Below are 21,886 nucleotides of genomic sequence, written 5' to 3' on the forward strand. Positions count from 1 at the left end.
AGAGTGAAACAGCACCCCTCTAGATGTTATGGTGAAACAATAGATTGCATTCTGTTGCGAGAGGAGGCCAGCCGAAATTGGCTTCCCTTGGTGAAAAAAAGTTGGAGGGATTGACCAATCAGATGAGGCTCACGTCATGCCCCTGCCAACCTGTGATTGGTTAGGGCCATGCCAAGGGAAGCCAGAGGCGGCTGGCTTCCCTTGCCTCACAATCCAATCAAATCATATCAACTTAGTGTTGCAGTGACGCGTCCCAAAAAGCGGAAGTAAGCTGCGCCTGGTTTCCCTCGACAAAAAACAATGGGATTTCTCCTCAGGGTTTTGGAAAATAGCTCGAAATAAGGTCAGTAGAAAATGAACCTGTTAGATGAATGCACGTTTTGTTCAGTCGGATAATATCCACATGTCTACTCTACTTTTATAATTTTATAATCATAAATCTAATCGATAGAAGATAGATAGCGCCACTGCACCACTCTCACCTCCGTTAGAAAGTAGCAAGCAACTGAAGCAAGTGCAATTATGGAGGGTGGAGATTTGGAGTATTTAATCAAAAATTATTGTACTAAACTTCTGCTACAAATCTGATGACAGGCCGATGCCCAAACTGGAGCGTACAGCGAGGAAAAAAGGAGCGAATCGGACGTAAAACGTTAAAGGTCTCCTGATTTAGTTTGTGAATGAATGCTTATTAGAGTTTCGGCTGGAGAGTGCGTGCGGACCTGTCGGTCAGATAACAGGCGTGTGTAAGTATTTGTATGATACAAATGTGTGTAAAATGATACCGGGTGCTTTAATCACTCATCTGGTTACGTTATTACATTGACCACCACACCCCCGACCCAAAATAAAGGACGTATTATTGGCTTCCCCTAATTCTTTTCCCACGCCACGCTACTGCATGCTTTGGGGCTGTTTTTCTGCAGAGGGACCAGGACGACTGATTCGTGTAAAGGAAAGAATGAATGGGGCCATGTATCGTGAGATTTTGAGTGACAACCTCCTTCCATTAGCAAGGGCATTGAAGATGAAACGTGGCTGGGTCTTTCAGCATGACAATGATCCCAAACACTCCGCCCGGGCAACGAAGGAGTGGCTTCGTAAGAAGCATTTCAAGGTCCTGGAGTGGCCTAGCCAGCCTCCTGATCTCAACCCCATAGAAAATCTTTGGAGGGAGTTGAAAGTCTGTGTTATCCAGCGACAGCCCCAAAACATCACTGCTCTAGAGGAGATCTGCATGGAGGAATGGGCCAAAATACCAACAACAGTTTTTAAAAACCTTGTGAAGACTTACATAAAACGTTTGACCTCTGTCATTGCCAACAAAGGGTATATAACAAAGTATTGAGATGAACTTTTGTTATTGACCAAATACTTATATTCCAACATAATTTGCAAATAAATTCTTAAAAAATGAGACAATGTGATTTTCTGGATTTTTTTTTTCTCATTTTGTCTCTCATAGTTGAGGTATACCTAGGATGAAAATCACAGGCCTCTCTCATCTTTTTAAGTGGGAGAACTTGCACAATTGGTGGCTGAATAAATACTTTTTTGCCCCACTGTAACAGTCCAGATGATGACAAATACTTCAGGTTTAAGGCAAATCAGACACTCGAACAAGTTTTACAATAAAAATAAAATAAAATGTTATATAAGAGCTGGACTGAAATATCCATACAATACATCAGACTGAGGCTGACTGCAGTGGTGCAGTGTGTCTGTCATGTCTGAGATTGATTTGTCTTGGATGGATGATTGATTTCTTGAATCATTGCATAAATAGACTGACTCTTAAAGCTTCTCTGAGGTCTTCTCTGAAGATTTATGTGTGCTCCGTTTTTTCTATCAAGCAATCGCAAGTCAAATGTTAAAGATTTATTTCTGTCACTCAATATGTTACTGGTATTCTTTAGCGATGATACATGTTTTAAGAATCTGTGCTTTTAGTGATGTATTCGTATACTTTTCGTGTGTGTATGATATGATGGCTCTTGGATTGATGTTCGTGAGAATTGAAATTCCAGAAGCTTGTATTTTATTCATAGCTAACTTTGAATAATAGATTCATTCATTACAGGCTAGACTAAGCCCTGAAATCATGGAATTATACCCTCCACTAAATCGTCAAAGCCAACTGGATAATAATTCCTTGTACGATGAATGGGCTTTTTGTTCTGGGCTGCTCTGGTGAATTTTTGAAATGAGAACATGTGAAAAAAAAGTTAATTACATACAACATAAGTGGAATGAGCTTCTCTGTGAACAGAGTATGAACTGATCTGATGAATCTGGGGCTTAAAACCACATCATTACATACAAAGTTAAGTTGCACAGTAAAAAATGTGCACCTTAATTTGGTTTAAAAAGGGCAGTTTTTAACATTACTAAAGAGTCTTTTTTAGAGGTTTTTTCACCTTTTGGGCAACTTATACCATTACATTAGCATCAATTTTTACACAAGTCAGTTGCATCTTTACAAAAATGCATGCATGTAAAAACAGGTATCCAGAATGAACAGATTTCATTCTACAACTTCAGTACCATTTCAAGGGAAATTTGGTTTTCTTTCACGGTCGCCGTTTTAGACATGTAGCAAATATTTTAAATTAATATTAAACTAAACTGAATGCAACAGAACTGCTTGATTGTATTTAGCAAGACTACGGTGTAGCAAAGAATAACACTTGACTTGACTCTGACTTTGGTTATATACATTACACGAACAATGGTGACTTTCACTATGTTCCCCCAAACACATTTCCCTTGAAACGGAAAAACGAGTTATTGTCCGTTATTGTATTAGTTTTTTTTTCTTTTTTTGATAAATGTACTCTTGAAGACTTTTAAATGTATAATCTAAGACAAAGACTTATATCCCAAAAAATCATTTGGTAACAACTAAAAAGAACAGAGATGAATGAGTAAAAAATTAGTTATGTATATGTCGCTTTATGCATGGGACACACTCTTTATGTACACCTGTTACATGTTGGACTAATATTAATAATATTAGCACTTTGTAAACAACTATTGTCCATTTACTGTATGATGTCCTTTGGCATCAACCTTCAAAATCCTATATCACTCTTATGCCTCCTCATCATGTGCTTAATCCTCTTGCAGTGCATGTCTTTGGTTAAGGCTGGTGCAAGGGCAATGGGAGTGCTTTTAATAGGGTCCTCCTTCCCCACCTCCATTTCATTTCCCATGTGTATAAGATGAGAGACACATGAGAGGAGGAAAGGCCGGATCATTTTGGAGAGCTATTCCCTTTCTGGTAATGAGACGGAGCCAGGTCCAAGGTTGAGTACAAAATAAATAATTAAAATAAAAGTTTGTTTCCTTATCCACTCATTCACCTTTTCCTTAGAGTACATTTGTAATAAAATTGTGTTAAGTGTGTTTGTGGCGAGCCTGTGTGTAATCAAGGTAAATCCAATGAAAGGTTAATGTTCCCTAAGGAGACTACGATGTTAACATGTTTGTGCAATTAACCCCCCTCCTGTTTTCTTAAAAGGCACTAATATCAATTAATCTATCATTCAATTTACGAAGAGGACTGAGTAGTATGAGACCCTTTCTTAATCTGTGAAATTATGAGTAGGGCAGCTTTGACATGAAAGGCTGTCTTACTCAAAAAACAAATGTGACTGGCTTGATCAATCGAGGCTTGGAAGTACACAAGAACCTCAATGTCTTCAAGTTGGTACATTTAAAGAAAGAAAATCGAATTCGTCAAGGATTTGTTTAGTCTTAGAAGGACAATTCCTTTATCATATTTGGTAAAAGACACCACACAAGTGATTATCGGATCAACAAAGCGCCTTTCTTTTCGGGCTAAATACCCAAGAGCTTTGCCGGTCTAAATCAAAGACTATATATAAGAAGCAAACATAGCCACTATGAGCACTAACAGCGGCTCTTCTTTCTTCGAGGTTCAACATGGACTCCAGAATCTATGACTTGCCCATTTGTTTTTGTGGACAATGGTTTTGAAGTCTCGGGTTTGCCGTGCTGGTCGTTGCTATATTGTGTTTTTTTAACTGGAAGTGGCATGTGGGGTAAAAACTAAAACTGTAAAATAATTAGAAGCAGATAACGAGCGGATTAATGAACCTATGATAAATGTGCTTTTAAGGGAATAAAAAACTGCCAAATCCCGGTGAACTCATGTCAACAACAACTTGACCTAGTAATTGATCAAGTTTTCTCATAGACTTCTGAACAAAAGGACTGGATATTACAAGGAATACAAGTGTAAGGCTCTTCCTCATTGGCTTAGCTTTTCAGACCAGGGAATTGCCGTCTGGTTGAAATTACCAAATACCGTCGGCCAAATAAAAATAATATTACTCTTTAAGTAAATCTCAATGACCATTTGTTCAACCAAAGTTATTCTTTACTAAATCCAATTGACCTTTGCTTGGTCCATATAAAAACTGAGAAGTTGGCCTCTTGGATATAATTTAACTGATTATATGTGCTCAACATAAACAATTCATGTTTGACCAAAAAACGTGATTATATTGTGTTGAGATAACATTAAGCTTAACATCATCCTCTGAAAGTGATTCAATCACATTGCCCTGAAGCGTTTCAATTGCACCGGAAGATCAGAGGGGGCGCTATTGAGTGCGGACGGAAGTTCTACTCTCCCTCTTCTACCATTGTTACTTGTTGATGGAAGCATTCTCTCAGACACACGGTAAGAATATAAATCCTCAATCCATCCATCAAAACGTTATAAGGTTTAATTTTCATATCAGTAGGCCTAATGTGTTTTTTTATCGTTCAAAAGACGAACTTGTTAGGGAATGTTAACAGCGTTGCTGTTTGCTTAGCTAAGCTAGTGCTAGCGCTGGTTAGCTATGATACCAGCGCTGCTAGCCTGGTCATATTATAAGTAAAAACCTTGATTCTGTCCATCACACAACGGTGTTGCTTCCCAACATGTCGCCCTGTGTGCATCGATATAACAAGTTGAAACGGGCGGGTCTAAGTACCCGTATCATCCATATTGTTCAATTAAAAGCAAGGGGGGAGAAGACGACAGCCTCCACGCGGCCTCCCCTGCAAGTAACGAGAGATGGTGAAAGACCAGCTCGTGAAACCAATGTCGCCACCCAATCATCGTCAACCTGGCAGACCAAGGCGTAAAAGGTCGGGGGGATGCAAGTCCACGCCAGGACGGGTATCCATCCCGACGGTCGACCACCAAGGTCTGGCAGTGTTCCAGCTAAACGTCGAGGGCCTCACCAACGCCAAACTCGAGATCATACGCCACCTCGCCGACTCCCACAAGGTTGCAGCCGTCCTCCTACAGGAAACCCACTGTATGGCTGAAGACACCCTAAAGCTGCCCGGGTTCCACCTCGCTGGTTCCATCCTCAGCAGACATCACGGTATTGCGACTTTTGTGAGGTCTGATCTTGGGTGGATAGCCACTGGCCAATCTCCACCAAATGCCAGCGTTGAATGGCTGTCCACCAGGATACAGGCAACATCTGTCGTAAATGTGTACAAGCCTCCACCATCTACACTGACCGTGTCGGCCCTCCCGCTTGTCCAGGCACCTGCCATCTATGCAGGGGACTTTAACTGCCAGCACACTGACTGGGGATACTTCCACACGACACCAGACGGAGAGACGCTGTGTGAGTGGGCCTCCAACGCCAATGCCCAGCTTTTGTTTCGACCCTAAAGAGCCACCAAGTTTCCACTCTTCAAGATGGAACACCTTCACCAACCCAGACCTCGCATTTGCTGTATGCCACAACAGTGACCCAATTCCAGAGAGACAGGTTATCGATAGGTTCCCCCGGTCACACCACCGACCGTCTGTCATCAAAGCCCCCTCACTGGTGCAGCCGGTAGAAGGTAAACCTGCCCGTAGGTGGAACTTCCGGAAGGCCAACTGGCAGGCATTCACCGCGGAGACAGAGAAAACATCAGCCAGCCTCCCGGACCCAGACATCACTGATGTGGACTCAGCATATGCAGCCTTCTGCGAAGTGCTTCTAAGTGCAGCAAAGAAAACAATCCCTCGCGGCTACAATGCGAGCTACATCCCGGGCTGGGACGAAGAGTGCAACCACCTCCTGCGCGAACATCAGCAGGCTGGCTCAAGGGAGGATGTGGACACGACTGCAACGGCACTACTCCACAAGCTGGACGCCACCCGAAGGGCCAGATGGACTGAAATTGTTGAGTCAATCGATTTCACCCATTCCAGCCGTAAGGCGTGGCAGATTATTAACCAGCTCACTGGCAGGAAAACAACACCCCCCAAGTGCCCTGTGACAGCAGATGCCATTGCAGCCCAGCTCCTGAAGAACAGCCAATTCCAAGGTGCAGACAAGAACTTCGCCCGCTTTACGCTGCGCGAGGTATCTTCCATCTCTAGGGCACCCAGTGTCGATGCTGACATCTCCGGGGAATTTACAACAGCTGAACTTAGGGCGGCCATTAGCAACCTTAGGCAAGGCAAATCCCCGGGGCATGATAATATCCATCCGGAGTTCATGACCCACCAGAGTGAGACAACATCTGCCTGGCTCTGCTCCTTTTTTACATCCTGCTTCCAGAGGTCCAAACTGCCGAAGACCTGGCGCCGTGCTGCTGTTATCGCTCTGCTGAAACCAGGCAAAACTGCGGAAGACCCCAAGGCCTACAGACCCATCTCGCTGCTCTGCGTCCCATTAAAGATTCTGGAGAGGATGATCCTCAGCCGCATAGAGCCAGTAGTAGACCCACAGCTTCCAAGGGAACAGGCTGGTTTCCGGCGGGGCAGATCAACAGTAGATCAAGTAACCCTGCTCACCCAGGACATCGAGGACAGCTTTCAGGCCAAAGACAAAGCTGGGGTAGTGTTGCTCGACCTAACGGCCGCATATGACACCGTCTGGCACCGTGGACTTCACCTGAAGCTGCTGAGGACAATCCCAGACCGGCATATGGTGAAGTTCCTAATGGAGATGCTGTCCAACCGCAGCTTCATCCTTCGGACCAGCGATGGCCAGCGAAGCAGACTGAGAAGATTGAGGAACGGGGTGCCACAGGGGTCTGTCCTCTCACCACTGCTGTTTAACATCTATATCCACGACCTCCCGGAGATAACATCCAGTAAATATGGTTACGCGGATGATCTGGCCATCATGCTGCGTCAACCAACATGGTCAGCGGTGGAACAGGGTCTCAACCAGGACATGGGCATCTTGGCTGCCTACATGCACATGTGGCGTCTGCAGCTCAGTACTGGGAAGACTGTGTCGGCCGCATACCACCTGTGCAACAGAGAGGCAAAAAGGGAACTATCGGTGTCCATTGACAACAAACGTTTGGAGCACCAACTAGCCCCCAAGTACCTCGGTGTTCGGCTGGACAGGACATTGTCCTATAAACAACACCTGGAAGAAGTGAGAGCCAAAGTGACAGCAAGGGTCTCGCTTATCCGCCGCCTCGCTGGTACAACCTGGGGTGCCTCCGCCAGGACGCCACACAAGCCCTGGTGTTCTCTGCTGCCGAATATTGTGCCCCAGTCTGGTGTAGAAGCCCACATGTGAAGAAGATTGATCCTGTCATTAACAACGCCCTTCGGATCATAACTGGTTGCCTGAAGCCCACCCCCGTGTCCTACCTGCCAGTCCTAGCGGGAATTGCCCCGGCCGGCCTCCGACGAGAGGCCGCTACCCTTGCACTTGCAAGGAAAGCCCAAGAACATGACTGGCATATCCTGCATGAAACCACAACTAAGGCAGCGACCCCAAGCAGACTCAAGTCCCGTCACCCCTACAACAGGAGAGCACAAGAGATGCTTGGTTCCATCCCTGAGGACCTGTCTACAAGGGCATGGTTAGCAACTTCCTGGAAGCAGGAATGGGAGTCGGCTGAGCTCACACGTCTGCACCATCACATCCAAGACCCGGGAGATGGAGTCGAAGGAGAACATCTACCACGCCGGCACTGGACCCTACTGAACCGCCTCCGTACTAGGGTTGGTCGTTTCAAATCATCAATGAAGGAGTGGGGCCTGGCAGACAGCGCAGTATGCGAGTGTGGCGAGCCTGAGCAGACTGCCGACCACATAATCACCACCTGTCCTCTGTACAGACCTCCTTCAGAGGCTGGCCTCTTCCAAGTGGGACCAGAGACGAGAGCGTGGCTTTGTGACACTGAGCTGGACATATGACGACGATACACGAAAGAAGAAGAATTAAAAGCATTTAAATCTGATCGGCGGCCATTTTCTCAGTTATAATGTGTCAGAGACTGCAATACACCTCCCAACCGATAGGGTCACGTAATTGAAAGCATATGATGGAAATTGAGAAAATGGCCACCGGTCGGATTAAAACGTTTTTTATTGAACAATACGGAAGAAACTGGTACTTAGACAAAGGCGTTTTAATTTGTTACATCCGTGGCCGTGGGGTCAGCACTTTATATTTGAAATCTGAACGTTTATGTAGATGTACGGGTTGTAATTAGGGGTCGACGACCGATTATCGGCCTGGCCGATTATCGGGGCCGATATTCCGCATTTGACCGATTATCGGTATCGGCCTTTTTTTATCGATAAAACTTTGGTTCTGATGCGGCCGTTTCTCTGGCTGCAGTCACCAACCTCTGTACACGAGCAGTGTCCCGCCCACAGCGCTATCTGATAGGCTATTACTGAAGTGTCAATGAATCAACACTGAAGATGTTCCGGGCGGGAGCCAGCCAGAGAGGCGGGACCTTCTCAGATTACACAGGCAGGTGCAAAGAACGCAGACACAGACAGAGGCAAGCAGCAGCGCTGAGCGGAAGAGCCATACACGTGTTTCGAAGGTAAAGTTGAAAGCAGAAGTTCAATAAACATCCCAATCCCCTATGCTGAAGTTGCAAAAACACCACGATTTTATTATCCAATTCTATCAGTTACACAGGGACGCGGGAAGTCAGTCAGAGTTGGGTGTGCGTGCAGCGTCTCGCAGCGGAGTAACCGGCTGTTACTGTGGGGGGCTGCGAGTGGAGCCTCGCAGTTTTTCAGGTTGATATGTGAAGCTCATTAGCTAGCCAACATGTATCTAGCAAATGTTTAGCAAAATATTAGAAGTGAGGCTACTAGACTAACGTTAGGTCTACTGTAATAGCCTCACTTTTAATATTTTGCAAAACATTAGCTAGCATTAGTGTTTTGCAGTTGCTAGCAGCTTATTGGGATTTTATGCTAGATAGACTGGCATTGTTTTGATATAATAAATTAAGCATTATTGTTAGTTACGCCTGCAGCCCCACTTCTTGTCTCTAACTCATTGCAGATGGCTGCACTAAAGAAAAGGGCACAGAGAAGAAACCAGTTGTAAGATGTTTAAAAGTTCATTAAACATAATATATGCTTAAATGCATTTCAAAGAAGTTGTGTTGGAGTTTGTGTTATTCTACATTTTGACATCAAGATTTTCTGATTTTACTGCATGTATGTATATCAGTTCCAAAATATCGGTTATCGGTCTGCTTGATTACCAATAATCGGTATCGGCCTTGAAAAAGCCATATCGGTCGATCCCTAGTTGTAATGGAGAAATTTCCCAAACCAGGAACAAGTAGCGCCATGACACTTGTGACAGATGAGCGTTGTGTGTGTGTGTGTGTGTGTGTGTGTGTGTGTGTGTGTGTGTGTGTGTGTGTGTGTGTGTGTGTGTGTGTGTGTGTGTGTGTGTGTGTGTGTGTGTGTGTGTGTGGGGGGGGGGGGGGTGTGTGTGTGTGTGTGTTTCGCACTAGCTAGACTATTAATAGTTGTGCACTTGCAGTGCAGTCTCAGTAACTTATTTATGCACCAGAGGGTGAAAATAAGGCACATTTGGTCCACATTATACTCGTAGTAGAAACACATTGTTTAGCCAAAGTGTTGCTTCAATACAGCCTCAGATTTCAAAATAAAACTGGAATTTAGCAATGATTTATTAAAATGTTGGTCCTCCCTCCTTTTATATGCCATATCTTGAGATTTCAGTAAACCGTCTTTGTAGTGCTGGGTGCTTTGTGTGCTGTGTATTAATGTCTTTGTTTAAAGTAAAACATGGAAATGGTAACTTGAGGGAGACTATAATTCATATGAACTAGTATTAATGTGGCCTAAATTGTTGCTGTTTTAATTTAAAGTGAATAAAATGTCAACTTCTACAAATCATGGTGTCTTCACTGAGCTCCCCAACCCAGTTTTAAAGCTCTGTAAAACAAACCTCCTTTTTGAAGTTAAAGCCTTAAATGGTTGTTGGTTCAATTCCAACTGGTGTAGTCAGTAGTGTTTTTATGTATTTAGTAACTTCTATTTTGTCCATTTGGTTACATATGTAACTTTTAACAATGGGGTTTGTTAAGCAAACACAAAAAATGTGATGTTTAATTTCACACAAAAGTAGCAAAAATAGCAGATCTACAAGCTTGAAATGCGTCGCACTGCGATGCGTTTTGAGCTTGTAGATCTGCTATTGTTGCTATTTTTTAATTGGAATCCTGAAAAGTAAAGTTTTTATTTAATTTGGGCTATTGGGATATTGCTCCACTGGTAAATACTATCCTGTTAACCTTAAAAAATGACTGCTTATGCAGGCAATGTTGTAGAAATGTTTGAATGAATACTTTAACACTTTGCTAAAACTACAGAGGTACAGTTGTATGTTTGTAACCTGTTGTATATTGATGTGTTGCAGACAAACGGACCGTGTAGCGGGTTGAGTCTCGCCCTGCGTCCAAGTCACGCTCCGGCACGCTGTCGACTAGGCTCATTGTACTCTAGGCTCATTTCCTTGTGGTAAGTATATGACTTCATTCACTTCCCCTCGACCTTAACTATCAAGTTATCTGCTATCAAATGATCTGCTTAATATCATCGCTGTTGGGCAGAAACCTTGCATGTCCACAACATTGGATGAACGTAGTTGTTCAGTCACAAGTTATTGTTAATACTTTCCTTTGTTAAATATTCATATAATCGAGATACGCACCTAACTTCTCAATCTGGCAACCCTATTTTGCATTTTATTATTGGTGAAGATTTTCTAAATATATTCACATTTTGTTTGTTGCTGTAACCGCCAATCTCACGACCTGATGCATTAAGCTGTGAGTTTCCCTACTTGTGACACTGCCTTGATGAAGTATAAAATGGGGCATTCATGTATTAAAATAATCAAAGATTAAATGTGGAGATGCAAGGTTTCTGCCAGACGGCAACAACATCCATTGGATTTATTGATGATCACTAATTGCAACATTCTCTTCTTTTTCAGTGACTGTTGCTGTGAATCTGGCAGTGTAAGGTTTGCGCTGTAGCAGTATCTAGTAGGTCCCAGCTTTTAAAACATTATAGAGAGAAACATACAATTCATGGGACAAATAGTCGTTTTATGTGTATATATACAACTGCCCTTGTACTTTTAGAACTTGGAATGCTCTACAAATTCATTTAAACAGATGTCATGTGACCGTTACCAGTCACAATCGTTCAGCTGGTTGTACATTTAGCTGCCATCTATGCCCATGTAAAGATCTTGCCTCTGAAAGAGATTATTGGGCTCACATTAATGCACACCTGAAGAAAGAGGAAGTAGTGACTTGCATGTTTTTGGGTTGCAACTATCAAACAAATATCTGTGGCACGTTGAAATCTCACAGGAGCAGAACACATCATTCTTATTCTTTATTAGATTTTAAACCAGATATTGTGACAACTACCGCAACAGTTGACCAAGAAGCTGTAGAAAATGATGATGATGATGATGATGATGATGTAGTAGTAGGTGAGGCATGCTCTGATGTACAACCAGATAGTAATATTGATGCCACAGACGACCTTCCACAAGTAATAGAGCAATCCTTTGCTGCAGCTTTGTTGAAACTTGAACATTTTTCTCATGTACCAAGTAAAACAATCAATGAATTCTTACAAGAGCTTCACCGCATAACTAGCTCTCTGTATATTCCCATTACTGATAATGTTTTGGGTCAAATTTTTCAGAAGCACAATCTCCAAGTTGACCGATCTATCATAAAGGAAATAGCCAGTACTTTGTGCACAGTTAACCCTATAACTAAAGCTATACAGAAAGGTGGCACTCTGTGTTCTGCATATCAACGTAAGCAATACTATAAGGCTAACTTCAAAGTTATTGAGCCAATTGAATATTTTCTGGATATTAGAAAAAATAAAACCTTTCAGTATGTTCCCATTCTGGAATCCCTGCAAGTGCTCTTGAATAGGAAAGATGTTTTGGACCTTGTAGTTGGTAATCACAGACCACAAGCAGAGGCAGAAAATCTGAATCTGTATAGGTCTTTCAGGGATGGCCAACATTTTAAGAAAAATGATTTATTCTCAAGTGACGAGTTAAGAATATCTATTGGATTGTATGCGGATGACTTTGAAGTCTGTAATCCTCTGGGCACCTCCCATAAGAAACCCAAACTTTGTGGTGTATACTGGGTGCTCAGTAACCTACCCCCAGAATCCAATTCCTCTTTGTTGTCCATTGACTTAGCCATTTCATGCAAAACAGATGATCTAAAGAAACATCGCTTGGAAGTTTTAGAGCCACTGCCAAAAGATCTCAGGGCTTTGGAAGAAGAAGGCATATTTGTTTCGGAGTTGGGAACAACTCTGAAAGGTACAGTTCAAACTGTTGCAGCAGACAATTTGGGAGCTCACTCACTTGCAGGCTTCATTGAATGTTTCACAGCTCATTATTGTTGCCGTTTTTGCATTGCAAGTAACGCAGACTTCCAATCACAAGAAGTGGGAGCAGGAAAATTCAGCCTCAGATGTAAAGAGCGACATGATGCTCATGTAAGGTCAGCTGAAGAGAGTGGCACTAGCAGTTTTGGAGTAAAACAAGCTTGTCCTTTGACTAAAGCTCTTTCTCATTTCCATGTCCTCACTGGGTACCCTCCTGACATTGCTCATGATATCTTTGAGGGCGTTTTACCTGTTGAACTTGCACTGTCTCTCAAATTATTGATATCCAAGAAGTATATTACTTTGGCGGACATAAATAATGCCATTCTGAACTTCCCCTATAAGTGGACTGATAAAACTAATAAGCCTCATATTGTGCCACAAAATCTTTCAAGCAGGAAATCCATAGGTGGTAATGCACATGAAAACTGGTGCCTGTTAAGATTGCTCCCGTTTCTAATAGGGACTAAGATTCCTGAGGGCGAGCCAGCATGGCTGGTTCTGATGGATTTAAAAGAGATTATGGAGCTTGTTGCTGCGCCAGTCCACAATGATGAGTCCATTGCTTACCTTGATTGCTAAATCTCAGAGCATAGACAAAGATATCAGGAGCTATTTCCTGAAAATAGACTGCTGCCTAAACATCACTACTTGGAACAATACCCCAAATTGATTAGGTTGTTTGGACCTCTTGTGGGACTTTGGACTTTAAGATTTGAGGCAAAGCACAGTTTTTTAAAGAAGGTTATTAGACATACCAGTTGCTTTAAAAATGTGCCGCTGTCACTGGCTGTGAAACATCAATTCATGATGGGGTACCACTTGTCATCTCCAAGTCTTGATAAACCAACGCTAGATGTGTCAAGTGTATCTACAGTCCCATTAGATATATTGAAGTAGGAGATAGCTCAAGCTGTTAAGCAAAGATACCCTGACCTATCTGAAATCCATCTGGCTAAAAATGTTTGGAGCAAGGGTATAAACTACAGAGTAGGGATGGTAGTTCCCCATGGGTCTGAAAGTGGCCTACCTGAATTTGGGGAAATTAGTCAAATATGCATTTTGGATCAGAGATTGTGTTTCATTTTGAAAGAGCTGTGTGGATGGTATAATGAGCACTATAGAGCCTATGAGCTGACTCCAGCTCCTACACGAGGACTGAATCTTGTAGAAGTAAGTGAACTTGCCGATGGTTACCCCCTGGCTGACTATCGGGTAGGAAATGTACGGATGGTGGCCTTGAAAAGTTCAATATGTCTGTGATAAGGTAACAAATTAAATGTGTATTGTATGGGTCTTCCTGTCTCTCCAGCTCTTAATACACAAAAATAAATGTCAGATTGCTGTACCAATTTAATCCAATCAGGAGGAAGGACTCATACAGGATAAACGAGTGAAATTGGAAGTGATGACGTAAAGAAATGAGCAGACAAAATGGAACTGGAAAACTATAAAACAAGCTTATAAATGGTTACTCTTTGCTGATGAGTTCAAATTAGCTACCAACCTGAAAATGTATTTTAGTTTATTAGCACTGGAGAGACGCGTAGACCCCTATTAGTGAACAACACTATAGCTATGATTTCTATCACTAATTTGACATTTTTCAATATAGCCACAGTCCTGTGTGGTGAAAGCATGCCTGTGAAGATACTTTTATTAATACTAGTGCTTTTTTCAGGTTAATTCAACTTTGAACAAAGTTGCCTCTTTAATTGACTACAACTTGTATCATGAGTGTGCTTTTCTTTCTCCTTAGACAAAGAAGGTGGACCGTGGCAACCTCGGTAGTTCTCCGAGTCATCCTGGGGGAGAACAGCAGCCAGAGAGTGGTCCTTCCCTTGGGCCAGCCAGATACCGTGACTGAACTGGAGAATGAGATAAGAAGGCAAGGACTGCAGTTCATGGATGAACTTTTTGGAAACATCTTCCAGGAATTGACTTCCATGGAAGAAATACAAGACAGAGCTACAGTCAAAGTGCTGTCCCTCAGACCTGTTGTTGCTGGGAGCTGGCCCATTAACTCCGACACACGTTCCTAATCACGCTGGTGAACCCTCATCCGTTTCACCTGCTGACACTACTGTGATGCTCTCATCTCAAGAGTCTGTTTCCCCTAGGTCTTCTTGGCCAGAGGTCTTCCACATTCCCCGTTTTACTTATGATGCAGAGCTGAAGCTTGAGAAGGCCAACCAAGTCTACAGAGAAGAAGGGACGCGGCTGATCCCTGATCCAAAGCTGAGGTCTGACATACTTCAGGGTTTGAACCAGGAGATAGTCCAATACAAAGTCTATTTCGCAGACATGGATGCTGAGAAAATCGCACAGGCGCTCATCCAGAAACATCCTTGCTTAACAGAGGTAGCCTCTGAGACTGGATATTCTGGATGGGTAAGGAGTATTAAAAATAAGCTGTCCAATTATCGCACAATTCTCCGGAAGATGGGATGTCGGGAAGTGAATGTAAATGCCTTGAAGCACAAACCAGATGGCAGACGCAGTCCTGCCTTTGCTGTTAAGAAGCCAAAGAGAGGTGAAGTGGCTTACTGCCCCTCCTTTCCGAGTGGAGAAGATGACGATTCACTGGAAAACATCAGAGTTGAACTTCTGTCTGATATCAAGAAGCAGAGAGACTGTTAAGATGAAAATGCAGAGAACATTCGCTTTAAGAAGACACAAAGCCATTGGTTGTGATCCCATGATCAGCGACTTCACAATGAGATGGCCAGCTCTCTTTGATGTGACTGAGGTTAGTATGAACTAGTGACTGTGCATGTGACTTATTGTGTAAATGCTGTGCCATATTAATGAAAATCTTCTCATAAAGCCATATGTGTGCTTTCAGATTAATGCTGAGTTCAAACGGATCCCCACAATTCCTCTGCAGTCTAAGGTCCTATCACAGCTGGACCTGTACTCTGCAAACCTGCTGAAGATGTTTGAAAGCACAACTGGGCAGAAAGGGAAAAAACTGAAAGCGTTGACTAACAACATGGACACAGTAAGTTATCTGATACTTTAGTAGATGTTTAGGTGGGCAAGTGAAAGGATGTCGCTAGACATGAAGCAGGAAGTGAGGCCAAACACAGGTCAGAGTACAGTAATGTCAGCCTATGGAATCCTCTGGGTGGGACCCTGTGGGGACACCCCGGCTTTCTTCTCTCAGACACTTAAGTCTCGTTAGTCGCCAGACTCCTCATCCATCAACTTGATCTGGTTCACCATATCAAGTTTTATAACGTGTAGATAGCCATTATTGCTTTGGGCGTCCTTGACATGAAAAAGTTTGAGCAACACTGAAATATAGCAACATAATTTTGACAGGAAACGGTTTTAGAATCGGCCTCAGGTCTTACTGGGTTAAGCTAGGTGTCTAGCCCAAGTTTAACCTGTGGACCGTGGTTCTTATTTTTTAAGAAAAGAGTCACTCTGGCTTGTCATTGTTCCACCCATTGCTTTCCTTTGAGAGTTCAGGGGGAGGTGTGGGGTGGGTGGCTATAAAGTATGGAACTTTGTTGTGGTCCTGGTCATAAATAGAATCTTGTAAAAGGGAAAGGTGGCCATTGGAGCAGGATTTGTGTTGATGACGATAGTGTATGCACAGCACCATTTAAAAAAAAAATGTATTGCCAAACATGTGCTGCAAGGACCTTATGTATTTATGTATTTGAGTTTTAAGTGTGTATCCCGTTCTTCTGTCACTCATCTTTCAGGATGACATTGATGCGGGAAGGGACCTCCTAATTAAAGGACTCTGCCTCTACCTCAACGAGGATCCTGGAGACCTTGTGCAGGAGTTCATAGTAAGCGACTAATTGTAAAGTGTATACATGTGTACATCTTAGATTAAGAACCAGAGAACATTCTCTGTCATTAGCTCTTTTTTAGCTGAGCACTCAGACAGGCAGTGTTCTGTTAACTCTGCTCAAGTGTGATGCTACTCAAATTAACTGTACTTTAGTTGAATTACATAGTTGTGACTTAAACACATACTAAAATGCTAAATACTGCTAAAAGCACTGACTAATTATTCTATCACTCCTGTAGTGACTCTGCATGATTGCTGATTATTTAACTAACGACTAAACTGTTGGCTGAGAAACATGGGCTACTAATGATTGCTTCATCTCCCATGATGGTCATACTTTACACATGACTTAGTTGCACACCAGTGTCTCACAGAAAATAGCTGATCTACAAGCTCACAACACGTTGTGAGGTTGTAGATTTCGGTGCCAGACAACCAAGTGAAATCAGACTTGATCAAACCACTCTGTATAGTTATGAGAAAGAAGCTAAAGTGACACAGCCTCAAAGCATAGTGCATCTCATTAACTACAGATAAATGGAATTCACAAGCTAATCAGAGCTATATTACAGTCTTGACTCATGGTTGAGATTCCTGTGTTGAATGCTGGTCTCATGAATGCTTTTTCTTAACTAATAATCCTTTTTGTGAACACTAGGCTGTGGATGAGACGATCGTTGAAGGTGCGATTGAGAAGACCACCATGGGGATCTTCATCCTAAAAAACACCGCCAGTGAGGACGATGTCAGAATTGTCCTGGAGGGGGTCACAGTCATACAAGATCTGGAGACTGTGGCTTTTGCATCCGCCATGTTGTTGGGACTGATTTACTCTCTGAACCTGAGTTACCCAAAAAAGCTCAGCTGCACATTTGAGGTACTGCAGAAGATCATAATGGAGTTGGATGGTGGGGTCCTCTCCTACAAAGCAGAAAGCTTGAAGACCAAGCTACACCAGTGTGAGTAATGCTCACTGGTGGGGGGTGAAGGGAGGGGGGGGTACTCAGACATTCTACCAGTCTTTGAAGAAGACTGTGTCAAAGAATCTCACAGACTCTTGTTTGCCTCTTTAATATCTTAAAGTTGACCAAAACATGTCATGTTTTATACTAATAATGGCCAAAGTTTAACATAATAGTTAGTATAAATAGTGTTAGTTAAAGTGGTTCAAATCTAAAATGGCACTTTCCCGGTTTTAATGGGTCTGATGTTTTTATGTGCCTTATGTCCGTTCTCACTCACGGCCCAAATAAGTATAGAAATGTATAAATATATATAAATATTCTAACCACTATTCACATTAGAAAATACCATGCATCTTGTTCCATATGTTCCATATGTTTGAGCTGAATTAGTCCTGGACTTTGAAGAAATGCATTTTAACAATTTTGCCTCTGTTTGAATACAAGAGAAAACCACTCAAACTGAATCTCTCTCAAACTGTGATCTCTCTCTGAATGTGACTAATGGGGAATACAAAAACAATCTAATGTAAAAGAAGAATACATATATGTAAACTAACAGGCGGGTGTCTAAAATGAGCTAAAATGTATTAAAAAAAGAATGTTAACATGTTTATATTGTTTATAAAGCAATTTTGCTGAAGTGTTTTACACGAAGGTATTCAAGATGTTTATTTGATGCAGTGTTTTACATAAAATATGTTTGATACATTGATACTTTACATAATGCGCTTTACTGTATTCCCCTGCATTTGAAATCAAATGTATTTGCACTGTTTGAATTGTGTTGTACTAATATGATCATATCATGTATCTAGAATAATGAACATGACTGAATAAGGTTGCCAGAACATGATTATAACATTTATAAATCAATGGAATGAAGTTAAAATAACATGACTGAATCATGTTGCCAGAATGTGATTGAAACATGTATGAATAACTTTGTTCAATTACATTAGGTTAAGTTAATATTTATGTGTTTAACCTAGACAACTGGATCGAGTGCTGCCAAAGCAAACGATTAATGTGCAACCAATTTCCACTATTCAATCACTTAGATCCAACGACTTATTTGTTTCAGTGATGTGCCCTTCTGATCATCATATGATTCTTTACTCACACTAAGTCCCAATTTTGTCAGCCCAAGTGCCCTTTGAGTTGTCCTAATGACCTTCTAGTCAACCAAAGGCCCTTCTAGTTGGAGCTTTTTGCTCGGAGCTCAAGCACCTCTTTTGTCGTTAGAAATTACCCTCATGGTAATTGGTTAGCATCTGTCCTTATAAACTCTGTGCACATCAACCTGACGCTGCAGATTGCAGGTGTGACTTTGTGTAACTGAAGTATATTGAGACAAGGCGTTTGTTAAAAAAGTCCGCTCATGCTCAGCAAACCCTCGCTGGATAAATAAAGCATAAATAAAATCAACAGCAGCTGCAACGGATATCAATCAGCCGTTGTATATCAACATCACAAACAACTTGCAACACCTCGAAGACGTCTTCAAGGCCGGAAATGTAGTTACAGTAGCAGTGTCATAAAGCATATCCTCAGTTCCCTCCAGATAACACCATCTATCAGATCGACTTGATCCATGAATGATTTTCCGCTCCGTACTTAATGAGCCCGCATGCCGGCGACAAGGAATCGACTCATCCTCATTCTCTCCTATGGATTTCACCATCACAGCCATTACAGATGGTTGACTCCTGATCATTTTTGCTATTGATTTTCGTCACAAGGCCAAATGTGGCAGAGCAACAACGCAGGAGAAATGACCACATAAATCTGCAGTGATACAAGCAGGAGGATCTACTCTGCCAAATATGCTCAGTCTGCCGCACTGACAAAGAGTAGTGATCAGGATAGTGAGGGTCACACTGACAAGCTTGGTTGGAGTTGAAAAGAAAAGAGGACTTCGCCTAAAATAACTTTCAAGTTTGAAGGTTGACTGAAGTTATTGCTAAATTCAGCCATTCATCGATCGCTTTTGTCCTTTAATTGTCTTTTAGTACTTTTGTCACAATATCGATTCTTTTCCTGCACTCAGTTCAATCTCAGCGGAGACCATTAAAAGCCTTACACTGCTCTTGTTTAGTGCCATCATTTTGTTTTAGCTTTGGGTTATGTTTTGCTTTCGGTTGAGTACAAATTCGTTTTTACTTCATGGTGTAGTTACTCACGTGGCTCTTAGGAAGAGTATTTGCTTCATTGATGGTGTTTGATGGGGATCATAATAAATAAATCAACACATTTCAGGATATTGTCCTCAAATTAACAGAAAAACCTAAATGATTAATGAACTGAAATAAAGCAGCATTCATAAAATGTACTTTTCTTTAAATGGGGAGTTGATATTGCTTCTTGAGTTGTTTGTGTATCGCTTCATTTTTCTGTTGGTGGTAACAGATTTTGAAACAAATAGTTACAGGACGTTAGGATCCACAAAAAGATCCACACAAAAAAAGAGTACTTATAAAAAGGCAGAAGCTTTTTGGCTAACAATGCTATGTGCCCCCGGGTATACAAAGTTGAGTAGATTCCGTGAGACTATTTTCACCCGGGTGCAAATAGACACTAAAAATAATATGTGGTGTGGTTTAAGTTTTTACATCTTCCCCCAAAGGTTATTGGTGTTTCTACTTTTATCTTGCTATTTGTTTGAATGACTCATGAATCATACTGCATAATATAAAATGTAGGATTTGAACAGTAACAACATCTAAATAAATTCTTATGATACTTGCATTCATATCTAGATCTGAGAAGATTTGCATCTCCTTGTGTGATACAAGGAGATGCAAATCTTCTCCAGCAAGGATAAACATTAATCTCCTCCTCTCGCACATGGAAGACAGGCAAGGGTAACATCTATTTATATCATATAGCACATTTTATTACAAGAAACTTCTTGACAAGTAAGTGTTACAAAAACCAACATGCATTTAATAAATGAAACAAAAAATAGAGGTGAGAGACACCCACACATCTGCAGACATACGTATATTGTGTGAGAGGGAGAAGTAAGGAGTCGCGGGTTTACAGCCTCTCTTCTCTGAAGTGGACATTTCCCCGGAGGAAATCAGCGAGAAAGTAGAAACCATTTATGTGTTCACTCCTCCATATAGCAAAGAAATTATGCTGTACAAACCCCCACATCTCAGGGAGCCGAGCTACCTTGACCTTCAGCGCGCTATACCTGGTGTTAAGCCTCTCAATTTGCAGCCCATTTTGTGCTGGATATAAAAGTGGAGCGAGCTCAAGCGTCAGAGAATAACACGCACTGACACATTCATGAATTCCAATGAAAAACAAATAGACAGAAGCATCCAGTTTACTTTCCTGCTGAACTTCAGAGGTATGGTAGAAGGTTTAAAGAATAAAAAGATGTCTGACTCTCCAACCTCTTACACAGTGTAAGTCAAACAACTGATGTTACTGTGCCGGCAACTACAGATTTGTTTTTCTCCAAATAGATGGAAGAAAGTTTTTCCTCTGACAGTTCGTTGATTGCAGTTATACATCTACAGTCAGATCAAAAATATTTGTATTAAGTTTCGACGATGCATAACCAAGGTTTGTCATTTGACAATGCAAAGCCAAATATATGCATATACAAATGAGACAGTGGTTTGTACTGATTATATGTACAAAGAGAAAAAGTAAGAACAATAAAAAACTCAAACAAACAATAACAACGACTTAAAGGTTACCTATCATGCTATTTTTAGGCAATAGCATAGGTCTCAGATATATAAAAATATATAAAAAACATTTCTATGAAGTGTTTTGCTCAAAATACCAAACAGATCACCCATTCTAGCCATGCCTCATATCCCTCTATTTCAACCCTGTTAGCGAAGTGCTGCATGATTCGGGGTATAAAGCTTTTTAAAAATAAAATAATTGAAGAACAAAGAGGGGCATGCGGGACCCGGCAGATACTGTCTAAATCAGGGGTGCCCACACTTTTTCCGCTTGGGCAATGACCAAGCCCAAATGATCTAACTACAGGGCCGCCCCTGCCCAATCTGTGTCGCGGGGGGGGGGGGGGGGGGGGGGGGGGGGGGGTGCTAGTGGACTAAACGGCGCAGATAAACTGTGTTTTCAAAAATTGCGCCGCATAAGCACATTATAGTGCGCCGCAGACCGGCCTACCTGTACGTCAATCAAGTGGCAAATTATCCGGTTTTTGTTTCTGAAACAGTATGGAGCTCAAATGCATTTTCTCTTGCAGGTTTACCACAAGGTGAGTTCCTTTTTATTTCCTGTTTCTTTAGACATACTCTCTCACGTACAGCGTTAGCTCTGAGTGTTAGCGATGCTTGCTAATGTAAACAAAGAACATGTTATGTCCAAAATACGTCGTTCATTGATTTTTTTATAGCGACGTTT

At 41.9% G+C, this 21,886-nt stretch overlaps 2 protein-coding genes across 6 annotated transcripts; both read left to right on the forward strand.

Annotated features, from left to right (window-relative positions):
- Positions 1-124: 124 nt before the first annotated feature.
- Positions 125-14,612, forward strand: LOC307014647 (uncharacterized protein). Of its 5 annotated transcripts, XM_079642701.1 has the most exons (5): positions 7,246-9,034; positions 9,306-9,346; positions 10,701-10,801; positions 11,280-11,304; positions 14,481-14,606. In XM_079642701.1, exons 1-5 carry the CDS (start codon positions 8,875-8,877, stop codon positions 14,586-14,588), a joined length of 435 nt encoding a protein of 144 aa, XP_079498827.1. In that variant the 5' UTR covers positions 7,246-8,874; the 3' UTR covers positions 14,589-14,606. The 5 variants fall into 5 exon arrangements, 1 of the variants encoding a protein (XP_079498827.1); XR_013801273.1 differs by lacking the exons at positions 7,246-9,034; positions 9,306-9,346 and adding an exon at positions 125-343 and having other exon boundaries at positions 11,280-11,331; positions 14,481-14,612; XR_013801274.1 differs by having other exon boundaries at positions 7,246-9,346; positions 11,280-11,331; positions 14,481-14,612.
- An 8-nt stretch (positions 14,613-14,620) lies between these two features.
- On the forward strand, positions 14,621-19,727 carry LOC307014648 (uncharacterized protein). Its single transcript, XM_079642702.1, has 4 exons — positions 14,621-15,470; positions 15,567-15,722; positions 16,435-16,524; positions 17,188-19,727. Exons 1-4 carry the CDS (start codon positions 15,210-15,212, stop codon positions 17,494-17,496), a joined length of 816 nt encoding a protein of 271 aa, XP_079498828.1. The 5' UTR covers positions 14,621-15,209; the 3' UTR covers positions 17,497-19,727.
- The last annotated feature ends 2,159 nt before the right edge of the window (positions 19,728-21,886 follow it).

The sequence above is a fragment of the Notothenia rossii genome (genome assembly GCF_949606895.1).
Source record: "Notothenia rossii genome assembly, chromosome: 8".
Lineage (NCBI taxonomy): Eukaryota > Metazoa > Chordata > Actinopteri > Perciformes > Nototheniidae > Notothenia > Notothenia rossii.